The following is a 12,007-nucleotide window of genomic DNA, read 5'->3' on the forward strand; positions in this document are numbered from 1 at the left end:
CGTTCCCCTGTTTGCTATAGATGCCGGCGACGATCGGACTAGAGGGCCACATGCGCCCTCTAGTGGTGTTTCATGTAGCTACCACTCTGGTAGCTTTACATGAAACTAAAAAAAAAAAATTTAAAAAAAAAAGGATTTTTTCAATCAGGAAAAAAAAAATTAACCGCCAGGGAGGTTAATCTAGTTTTGTTTCGTCTTTTTCAGAATAAGCAATCATTCCTTTGTATTGAAACATTGAATGTTTTTATTGTCATTGCAGTCACTGTTGCCTTTTTGAAAAGTCCCTGACTGTTATACTTATCACATGGCTTCATTATTTAGTAAGTCCCACTAGTCTGAAGCAAACATGCAGAATGAGATAAATCACAACACATACACTTTCTATTCAATTCTGTTTCTGTGTTTGTACTACAGAATTACAATGCATGCAACTGTGCAAAACTGCTGCAAACATCAGCACTGTTTTCTCTCTTCTCAGTGATATAGCACATGTCACTGTATACTCGTTTCCAAGTGTATTTTATTACCATAGCTAGCATCATTAGATAAAGAGTACAAGTAACGTTAGTGTGGAATTTTAAGGCCAGACACTCTGTCGTGAGACAGTGAAGCTAATCTGATTTCACCTTTTGTCAAGAATAAATGCACTGTCAATGACTCAGTGCTGGCTCTGGGACCATGACTAATGCCAGAGGGCCATTAATAAAAAGCTGACAGTGGCTATAAAATTATTGCCGATTCAAAATGAGAATCAGTTCTTTGACTTTGATATTGCATGTGTGTGAGTATAGCTGTATTCACAGTATGGTTATAGAAATGCATAAGCATGCTTACAGATGTTCAAGCTAGGGACGAGCTTGTATTTTCTCCAGTCATTTCCAATTGATATTTATTTTTTTCCCTAAAAATATAATTGATTTTTGCAAGATTAACCTTTCTACAAAAACTAGAGATTTCTTAAACTGGGATGAAACTCAAATTTAATCTGTAGTCTAAAGCATTAAACGGAGCATAAAACCAATATCTAAACACATATGGCTGGTTTCCAAGTTACTGGAATATGCAAACATTTCACTTCACTTAGCTGCTAATTAAAACGACTGCAGTTGCCGTCCAGAATTATTAGATTGTGTTGAAGTGAAGTGTACTAAGCTGAGAACTATCTCTCCTTTATTTGCGCAGTAATTACTTTATTACAGGTCAAGCTGATAATTTGTCCGGTAGCGGGCATTGCTATCAATCTTTGAAGTATAGAGATGCCTTAAATGCCTTCAAATAACATCAGACCAGTCTTATACGGTGTCATATTTGTTTTTTTACAGTGTTTAAAGTTATAGGGTAAAAATGTTCATCCCACTTTCACAGTTTCTTTTTAAGCCATCGATTTTTTTTTAAAGCAAAAATGCGTTCTTGTGTGCCCATAATTTTTCACAGATATTCTCACTTATGAATAAAAGACTTTTCCCATGCCCATTTCCAATGCAGATGGCGAATAAAAAAATAATAGTGAAAAGAAAATGGCTATAGTCACTTATTACTAATTCCAGCAGCATGTTGTGACTATGGCTGTACTTTTATTGTTATGTATGGCCTACTACTCACTAACTAATAATAGTTAGCCAACATGGTCAATCTTGATTATTTCATTTAGCCATTTCCTGTAACAACACACAACTATACTGTCTGCTCTATGGAGAGGGGAGGGGAGGATATATAAGATGGGAAATAACTAGAAAAGGTCAATGAGATGCAACTAACTCTGGCTTGCATACAAATTGATTGTAAACTATATGCAGTTTGGAACAAAGCTATAGGAAAATAGACAGGAGGTGCATTTCACTGACCCAAGCCCAAGTTTCATACAATTTGTGTAAAAATGTTATACAAGCCTGAATTATTTACATCTCATTGACCATCAGTGGTTGTCACCGGGCACCAGTACACACTTTGAAAACGGGGCTGAAATGATCACAAACAATTACTTTAGACATTATGGGAAAGATTTTGGTGTTTCCTGTGGTAAGCTCGTACTCCTAGAACACCTAGATGGTAAGCAGAGAGAGGCCAGGAGCCCAGTGGTGCAGTATCATTGTGTTTGAGGGTATTGTAAATACAAAGATTTATACTCACAAGATTGGGTTGCAGATATCTGCAACCTCCGTATAAGCTTCCGAGGAATAAACCGTCCCCTCTTGGCTTTCCAGAACCTGCCGGATACTGGATGGTCGCTCTCATATAGTGTAGCTTTGGATAAAACTGGTACCTCCACGGGAGGTCTAACTGGAAATTTGTGAGGGTGGAGGCACCCAGAGTATAAGGATAGTTGTTTTCTGTTGGCGTAAAAATCAATAAAATAAAAATTAAGAAGAAAATAACTTGCTTCTTATTTTATTGATTCTTATGCCAGTAGAAAACCACTATCCTTATACTCAACCCCCACAAATTTCCAATTGTTTTAGTTAGCCTTTCAGGTGAATTGCAGAATTTACTGAAAACAACGTCTAATTATAACAGGTGTTTGGATTCTACCTAGCCAAACTTCTGGCAGGACTGTGCCTTTAACATTACCGAAATTAAACTTTAATTTCACTCAACTCTTGTTGGATTAAGCATTGAATAGGAGAAACATTTGCAATTAATTAATACCTTTTAAAACACTGCACGTGTCCCCCTGTTCACTGCCAGGTCCTCATGTGCATTTCTCTACATGACAAAGGTGGATTAGGATGCTTTTAGTGGTTGGAAACAAAGACTTTCCTACACTGGTAATCTTTTATGATCTGGAGTTGATTAGATTACTTGCCATGTTCAGAATATGTCAAGCTCTAGTTACATCAACGTATGCTGACTGGTTATAGTATTGACAATTAGCGGTATCACCTCAGAGCCTCTGAGGTGTGAAATGTATGTAAAGCTATTGTAGAAGCAATTACTACCTTGTTATCAATATTATGGATGATGTAACATACACAATACTGATTTTATGATTGTGATCATTACAGGCAGGCCCGGTCTGCCTGTGATGCCAAGTGAAGCAACTTCCTCAGGCGGCAGAATTCTGGGGGCAGCACCAGGCAGAAACAGGAAGTGAAGAGAGTGCCTGCCTAACCTATACTAGGGGCAACTTTACTTGGCTAACCTATACTGGGGAAACTGTTCCTCGCTACTAACACCTGGCTACCTTCCTATACTGAGGGGTTTTTTGGGGGGGCATATGGAGTAGGAGGCTGTAAATATAAAAGGGAAACTTTCATTGTGGAACAACACACGGAAGAGGGGGTGCTACTTCCCAAGACAGCTGTACATGAAAGAGAGGCACTGCTGTACATACACAGTCCACATGGGATGAAGTGGCTGTACATGGAGTGGGCCTAGAATAAATCTGGCCTTGTAGATAAGCCAGGTTTGAACCACAGAGCAGCAGCAGCTATCAGTGCATTTGTACCATGTGGAGCACATAATCTAAACGTCTGTCTGGAAAGTGGCAAACCATACCGAATCTATGCACGGCATCAAATCTCAGTAACACTCTGTAGAATGCCAAACTTTGTTTAATATCTGGAACACACCAATCATTTATTGAACAATGCTGTGTACAGTACCAAATCTTACTGAATCTTTGTAGCATATTGAATATTAGTGGTTGTTTTCAACTCTACACACTCTTCTGTGTTTTTCAGATCGTTAGTGATCCAATAAACACTAGGAAACGCATTGCCTTTACTTTCAAACATCTTCAACATAATAAAAACTTGTGTAATACAAACAAATCAACACTAGGAAACACTAGGAAACGCATTGCCTCCACTTTCAAACATCTTCAACATAATAAAAACGTGTGTAATACAAACAAATCAGCCAGTCTGCCATTTCATGGGAACTGAAAGTGCAGTACTCAAAATACACCTTAACATTTATTTCTTCTTTTCTTGAAAGAAATGATGTACATACTTTTACTGATGTTCTACTAAACATTCAATGCATTTAAGCTGGTATTGTGAATATGCACAGTAAACGTAAAGATCCAGGGAACAAATACATGATAAAGGACCATTACAATGAGCATTTTTTCCATTGTACCACTACTGTAGTTATTCCTTTAATATCTTTAGTTTATGCATTATCTTTGGAATACTAAAAGCGGTTTAACACCCAGCATCACAACTTTGCTTTAAAAGATTGCTTACAGCTTAGAAATTATTATGACAGATTTTTTTTTAAGCAGAAATTCACTGAATGGGTTAAACATGACATTTTAGTGTTGGATTTAACTAGGAATCAGCATCCGTTCTTATCTTTAGTTACAAATGTATCTTTGTTTGGAATGCAATTAGACCTCTGAAAAGCCTGCCGGGGAAGCCCTCTTTGTTCTCTCAGAGCAGTGTTTGTTTATTACTTTGTAAATAGATACATTTGTAACTAAACCGAAGCACGGAGGAGGATTTCTAGCTAAATGCAGCACTAAAATGTCATGTTTAATCCATTCAGTGAATTTCTGCTAAAAAAAAAAAAATCTGGCATAATCGTTTCTAAGCTGTAAGCAATCTTTTAAAGCAAAGTTGAAATGCTGGGTGTTAGACCACTTTAATATACAAACATTCTTCAAGAATGGGAACTTTCTATATTTGACAGTTCCTCATTTATCAACACGCCTGCTGGAAGGGATCTCCCTCTTCACTTGGTCTCTTCTACCTGGCAAGAGGTTAGACAGCCATTTCTTCATGACTGACAGGTCGCCAGTTGTGAGTGGGGAAGTAATTACTGTTAGAAATCTTGCCAGGTAGATAAGCGGTATTCATGAACATTTTATTTTCTTTCTTCTGCTGAGGATTTGATTCTGCTGTTTTCCTTAATATTAAACAGTATTGAATACAAATGACTGTAAACATGAGCTTACCTCCTTCAGACTTAGTTGTAGCATTGCATTCCCCCTCCACTCCTTCCCCAGCAGAATTTGCAGCTTGGATAGTGAAATGGTAAGTGGAATTGGATAGCAGATCCCGGAAGATGTAGGCACTGTCTGTAGGAGCAACTGAGGAAGCAACACTTTGAAATGTTAGGACGTAATGCGTTATTATTCCATTTGGACGTGATGGTGGTTCCCACTGGATTAAAACAGACTGCCAACTTGTTGCCGTGCAAACAATGTTCTGGACTGAGTCTGGGGCTAAAAAGACAGATGCAGAGTTTACTTTTACATTATGGTTAAAAAAAAACAGATAATTAAACAACTTTAGAATACAATAATACATACTACAGTTTAAGATTATAAATTCATCTTTATATTGTTGTAAGCTCACAAAGGCATTGTTATTATTATAACTATTATTATTTATTATTGCTCTGTGTTTTCTTAGACAGTGTCTGTATTAGTTACTCTCACATTACTAGGGATGGTTAATGAGATGCAAATAACTTCAAGTTGATGTAGGATTATGCAAATTTTGTATGAAAATGTATGCAGCTTGAAAATGTACTGTGAGAAGACGCGGAAAAGCCGCCGCAAGTACTCAGAGTAAGGCGGCTGATTCCGCGTTCAACATGGCGGCTTGCGCGCAGGGACCTGCATTTACTGGCCTGACGGAGCGCGGAGAAGCCGCCGCATGCCCAGAGAACGGGGCGGCGGATTCCGCGTCCGACGCGGCGGTTTGCACGCATAGGCCTACTCCTCTCTGTACTGCTGAACGCGGAGAAAACGCCGCACGCTCAGACAGCGGTGCGGCGGATTCCGCATCCAAAACAGCAGAGGCATTGCAACACATGTCTGGTGTGGCTGGGACTGATAGTCCACACAGGTTCAGAAGGACGCGTGCGCGCGCGGAGAGGCAGAGCATTTATAACAGTCAGAGGGGTGTCAGCTGACCAGGCCGGTCAGCTGACAATTCTTTCAGTTTTCATTGATCCAGCACTTAGGGGAGGCGCAGGAGAGCGCTGGTGTATATATACTGGGTGCTGGTCATTCCTCTGGTGTCTGGCGTTGCGATCACTACGTGGTAGCACTCAGACCCTGTCAGTATCTGTGTTACATTAGACCAGTTTCCAAGGTGTTGATGACCACGGAACTCACACCTTAGTCTAGGGAATTCTGTTATCATTTGTGTTATTATCTAGACCAGTTTCCAAGGTGTTGATGACCAAGGAACTCACACCTTAGTCTAGGAATTGTTGATTATTTGTTATGACCTTCTGCTTTCCTGACCATTCCTCTGATCTCTGATTTTGTACCTTTGTCATTCTGATACTCTGTTGCTGAACTCGGCTAGTCTCAAGATTCTGCATCTGTCTCCTGTTTCTGTACTTTATCTGTCCGTGTGTTAACGACCTGGCCTGCCCGACCTCGAGAACTATCTCTCCTGTTGAGAGATAGTTCACAAATCTGTCAGTGACACTCCTCTATTGGTGTCACTCACGTTCTGTCCTTCCCACTCTCGGCCTGACTCCTCCCTGCGGAGAGTTCAGACCAACGGAAGGAACTTGCTGCAGAGCAATACTCCTTATTGCTCTAGCACCTGTTATTCAGGTGCGGTCCTCAAAGTATTACTGTTGCACCAAAACACTCTCATCACTCAGGTGTCCAGAGGTTAGAGATATATCTGATTATCGGTGATACTGCAGATCATCAATAATCGGGTATATATCTGCATTCTCGATGATACTGCAGATCACCGGTAATCAGATCCTCTCTGTGTTACACCGATCGTTACATGTACCAAAAGAATTTTACCTCAGCAGGGTTTGATTGGCTCATGTTCAAGCTGCATACATTTGCATACAAAATTTGCACAATGATGCATCAACTCAAAATTATTTGCATCTCATTGACCTGTGTATTATGCACCCGTGTTGGTTCTTACATGTTGCAGTGCAAAAGCAGGTGATTTTTCTATATAAATCCTAATTACTACTACTAATGCTACTAATAGAGCCATACATACCTGATTCTTGTGTGTGGAAAACAACAGTATTGCTATATTGATTTCCATTGCCCGCTTTAGTAAATGCAGAAACACTGGCTGAATAGGTCTTAAATGGTTCTAAACCAATAAGCTTTCCTTCTGTTTTAGCACCAGATATATTCTGTAAGACAAGAACACATGTTATTTTGCATAACTATCCTTTTGGAAATGTATGTTATTAAAGATGACCATTTCACATCAATCTGCAGTCTACTGTGTTTTACCAAATATGTGATATGCGTAAACAAAAAAGTATAACACAGGGAAAACTGGAGCCCAATCTGGTGTAGCAATCGGGCATTGTACCATGTTATCCTGTTTCCATCTGGTGTAGTATTTCGGTATTAGGTTAGTGGAAGTAAGCAAAGAAATGGGTACTCACACTTTTCTGGTTGCTTAACCTGCAACCAACCAGTATAACTGCATGTGAGGAAGTACCATCCCCAATCAGATGTTTGGGTACGGTTGTGGTTGAGTCTCCAAAAGAAAACTTTTTTTCTGATTTTAAAAACCATAAAATCTAAAATTTCTGAGGTTAAGAGGCTTCTGTTCACGGCTGCTTACTCCAAAAAAATGTACACAGCTTACTCCCATAGATTGTAAGCTTGGAAGGATCTCTTCATTGCTCCTGCACCTGTATGTACTATCTGCTGTAAAGCACCATGGAATATATTGGCACTATGTTAATCAGCAATTATAATGTTTCAAAAAATTACAGGACAATAGATGCACCTCCTTTCTATGAGAAGGGGCTCTAAGACTTCTAAAGCATGAATCACATACTGTAAATGAACACTTTCTTATCAAAATGACTTTAACCGCAGCATGACATACAAAGCGTTTCTTGGATACTGACCTACTTCTGTACTTGCATCCTTCTAAACAATAGACTGCAAATATCTTTACCAGTAAAAATATACACAAGTCTTATACTTTTATTAAAGGAATACTATCGATGTATGCATTTATTTTTAAATGCTGTATGTTGTAGCACACATTAGGGCAAGTACTGGGAGCAATTTGATTCCTCACACAGCTGTTCCTCTCAGCTGTAAAATCCTCAGTCAGTTTTGGCATCAGTGTTGGATACAAAATGCATCTAATACTGAGCTCCCAGAGGGCTAGACCATGTCTCTGCACAGGGGAGTTGCTATCAACTCCTCAGTTTATAGTTTAATTATCACCTTGCTGAAAGAATCTTGTTGATATGGTGGTAAGGGGTTAAAGATTCTAGCAATGTGTATTTATTATCTTTGATTCTCTTTACTGATAAAGATACTAATAATGCTAATTGTAGACAGTGGTCTGCCCCTCTCAGCAGCTTGTAAAGTGGATGCAGCCTGGAGTGAATCACCTCAAGCAGGCAGCCAATCTGAGGGTAAACGCAGACAAGTGTTATAGCTTGTTATATTACAGCTCATTTAGTTACCTGTTACCACCTCAGATCAGCCTATTTCTCCTCATGTCTCCTGCATGCTGTGAGTGACACAGTGAAATATATTTGTGAGCTGTGTGACAGAGTAACCAAGCAGCTCAGGGTGACCCAAACTACTATGAGCTGTGTGAGAAATGAATTTGTAAGCAGGGATAGCGAGAGAGAGACCTGGGTGAATAAATAAAGTGCCCCTAGCACTAGTGGTAATGTGTACACTAATATAGAGTATTAAAAAAAAAGTTGTTTCAATCGATAGTATTCCTTTAAGCTGAATCCGAGTACTATCTCCCATCATATTTTACCCTCCAATGCACCAAGATAAATAGATGAAAGCAATGCTGCCAATCCATATGGAAGAGATCTGTCCACCTAGTACACCCTTAGTACTTAGTACACCAGTCCAGTCCACTTAGTACTTTGCCATTACAGTAGCCCAATAGTTATTGAGAATGTTGATAAGATTTCTTGGCTACATTTACAAAAATGCACATGCTCGTGGGTACGCGCATGCTTCTGTGTCTTAGAAAATTGTAATCCATATGATACTGACCTGAAAAAATATAGACTGGTTGCTGCTTTCCACAACTTTGAAGCTGTATGCAAGCACAATGCCATTAGGTTTGGGACTTGGACTCCACTGTAGCCAAGCAGAACTGTCACTTGCATTAATGAAAGTCAAATTGTAAGGAGGTGCCGATGGCTCTGAAATAGAAAGTACAGGCATCAGTGTTTGCCACGGGATTTGGAATACAGCTTAACGAAAAAATCAATTCAACAAAACGGCACTAAAATAAGATTACCATTAATATAAGTGTACATATATTCTGAGCTCTTAGTGTAAGTGTAAAAACACAACAAAAAGGTAAATTAAAAAGCATTGCAAAGTGTCAAGTAGTAAAGTTATAAGACCTATAGTTATAAAACACAAAAATATTTAAAGTGGAAATTCCATTAATTGGGTGACATAACATTTATGCTGGAAATACACAGGTCGATTTTGCCGCTCGATTCCGTGCCCGATCGTTTTCCACACTCGATTCTGCAGGCGATTCTCTTATCTTCCATTCGTTTTTCTTATCTTTTCCCATTGTCCTCCATGCAGAATCGAGCGCAGAAACGATCGGGCTCGAGATCGGACATGTCGGAAATTATCTATCAAGCCATCTAAATGGCTCAGGATCGACCCGTGTATTCCCAGCATTAGTGTCACTCTTCCACTGTCAGAGGTATGTGCCTGCAAAGGTCAAGCAGATCCTGCCTGAGGCTGCCACATATGTGACTTATCTGTGTTTAAGACAAGAATAGACAGCGCGAACTCAGAGGAACAGTAAAGCAGTAGATTGGGTGAATTCAGAATAATCTCACCTCTAGAAGTTGCTGGCGAACCTGTACAGGAGTAGCCAGCATGTAGGCTTTTATCCCTCTAGCCAGGGATCAGGCACAAAGGCAGCTGGATTCCTCCTTCACTCGGATGGTTGTTGGCAGGCAGTGAGACTGTTGGCAGGCAGCGGCTCTGAGGTTGTACACCCTATCTGTGTGCGAGTCCGCTATATGCGGTTGCACAAACAAAGAGTCTTTGCCTGATGAAAGGAGGACTTGGTCTCCTGAAACGCGTTGTAATATATTTTAATAAACCTCAATCAACACTATACGGCAGCCGCCGTTTCTTCTTTCCTACACGCATTGCTGCATTACAATTGGACCACCACTCCAACTGCCCGTGAACTGCCTGTGCAAGACTCATGGAGCAGCGTGGAGCTTTGCTTTTAGATCCCTCACTCCTGGAGCTGATGCTTTGAAATCCACCACAATCTGTTTGTGCAACCGCATATAGTGGACTCGCACACAGACAGGGTGTACAACCTCAGAGTCGCTCGCTGCCTGCCAACAACCATCCAAGTGAAGGAGGAATCCAGCTGCCTTTGTGCCTGATCCCTGGCTAGAGGGAAAAAAGCCTACATGCTGGCTACTCCTGTACAGGTTCGCCAGCAACTTCTAGAGGTGGATACCAAGAGCAGCACCTTTATCCTTCCCCTCTTACACCCTGCCACACTGATCGCTCCTTCTGTTTGCCGGAAGTAAACCGCCTGCTTCTTTTCCACATATGTGACTTATAGACTTTTTATACCATTAACACTGAAAATGGTATAGGGTAACCTTATATTTTTTTTCTTTTGTGTTACAAAGTTGTATGATTTATGAAAAATGCATGCACTGAAATAGATTTAAAAAGAGGGGAATCTGTATGGAAGGAACCATGTTTCATTTTGAAAGATGTTGCTTGCCTGGTGGTTGTGGTTGTGCTTTTCATTTGCTTTGATTACTTTCACTGACACAGAATATATCCCTTTACAATACAATCTTTGATAATTAAAAGTCCAATTTGAGATCACAGGCATTTCATTTTGTCTCAGCCTCTTAAGGTGCCCATCAATGATACAATTGTAATCCTACTAAATCTATGTAGTAGAAGGGTAAACTGAGTGAATATACTTTGAGTGGATACTGTAGATAGTCCCTCATATTACACTGAAGTGGTAAGATTGTACCATCAAGATTGCATCATTATTGGGCACCTTTAGGAGGACCATTTTGCATTAATGTACCCTTTTATAAAGCCATAACCCTAAGAGTCTACAATCTTTCCATATCAATGTAACAAATGAACTAACTAAAGAATCTGTTAAAAATATATGTACTCCGTTTACCCTTCTACTACATAGTTTTGGTCTATTTGTACAATCAAGATTGCAGCAACTGCCCCGTTTATACATGTGTGTGAAATGGCCCTAAGGAAGGCCTTGGGCAAAAACAGCACTTTCAAAGTCATCAGGGTGGACAATTAGGGGTTTGTTTACCTATTAAAGTAAACCAGAGATGAGATCATTAAAAGAATTGCTACTTACCTGGGGCTTCCTCCAGTCCCATAAGCACTGCCGCATCCCACGCCATCCTCCCGAGTTCCTCCGTTCTTCTGCTAGCCAGTCCCGGTAACTGGCTCAGCCGCGCCAGTCAGGCTCTTCTGCGCATGCACAGAAGGGCCGTGCATGTGCAGAAGAGACCGACTGGCGCGACTGAGCCAGTTACCAAGACTGCTAGCAGAAGAAAAGAGGCACTCGGGAGGATGGCGTGGGATGCGGCAGTGCTTATGGGACTGGAGGAAGCCCCGGGGAAATAGCAAATTATCTTGTCTCTGGTACACTTTACACTCCAATCTTCAGGGTTAGGGCTATTTTCTAGGTGCTGATTAGTGCAAACTTGGAACACAGCAACTATTTGACACTCCTGCATAAAACCTTAGCATTTGTTGTGGTACTGTTAAGGGGTATTTATTCCTGAAGGGTCTCTCTCTGGAGTAATCTAGTGATGTATATTAGCAGTGATCTATAACAAATGCAGCCTTTGACTCTGAAGTAGGTATACTGGACCTAACACTAGTAGTTATAAATTACATCAGTAAATTAAACCATTAAAGGTCTCATCTAGTAGAGATAGAGAACACTAATAAAGTTACATTAGATTTAAGAAAAAATAACTGTTTCTGCTTTACAGGATGGTGAAAGGGTGTGATGAAATACATGTGTGACCTCACTTTGTCACCCGCCAGGGAAAGTCA

The 12,007-nt window shown here is 40.2% G+C and overlaps 1 protein-coding gene across 5 annotated transcripts in view; it reads right to left on the reverse strand.

Moving 5' to 3' along the window:
• PTPRQ (protein tyrosine phosphatase receptor type Q) overlaps positions 1 to 12,007 on the reverse strand; it is a 356,602-nt gene that overhangs the window by 124,963 nt on the left and 219,632 nt on the right. For all 5 annotated transcript variants that reach the window (XM_068276870.1, XM_068276873.1, XM_068276874.1 and 2 more), the window contains 3 exons: positions 8,942 to 9,093; positions 6,936 to 7,077; positions 4,898 to 5,167 (listed from right to left, as the gene is read on the reverse strand). In XM_068276870.1, the coding sequence (XP_068132971.1) occupies positions 4,898 to 5,167; positions 6,936 to 7,077; positions 8,942 to 9,093 (564 nt within the window). The remainder of the gene's footprint in view (positions 1 to 4,897; positions 5,168 to 6,935; positions 7,078 to 8,941; positions 9,094 to 12,007) is intronic.

Source organism: Hyperolius riggenbachi, chromosome 3, assembly GCF_040937935.1.
Source record: "Hyperolius riggenbachi isolate aHypRig1 chromosome 3, aHypRig1.pri, whole genome shotgun sequence".
Lineage (NCBI taxonomy): Eukaryota > Metazoa > Chordata > Amphibia > Anura > Hyperoliidae > Hyperolius > Hyperolius riggenbachi.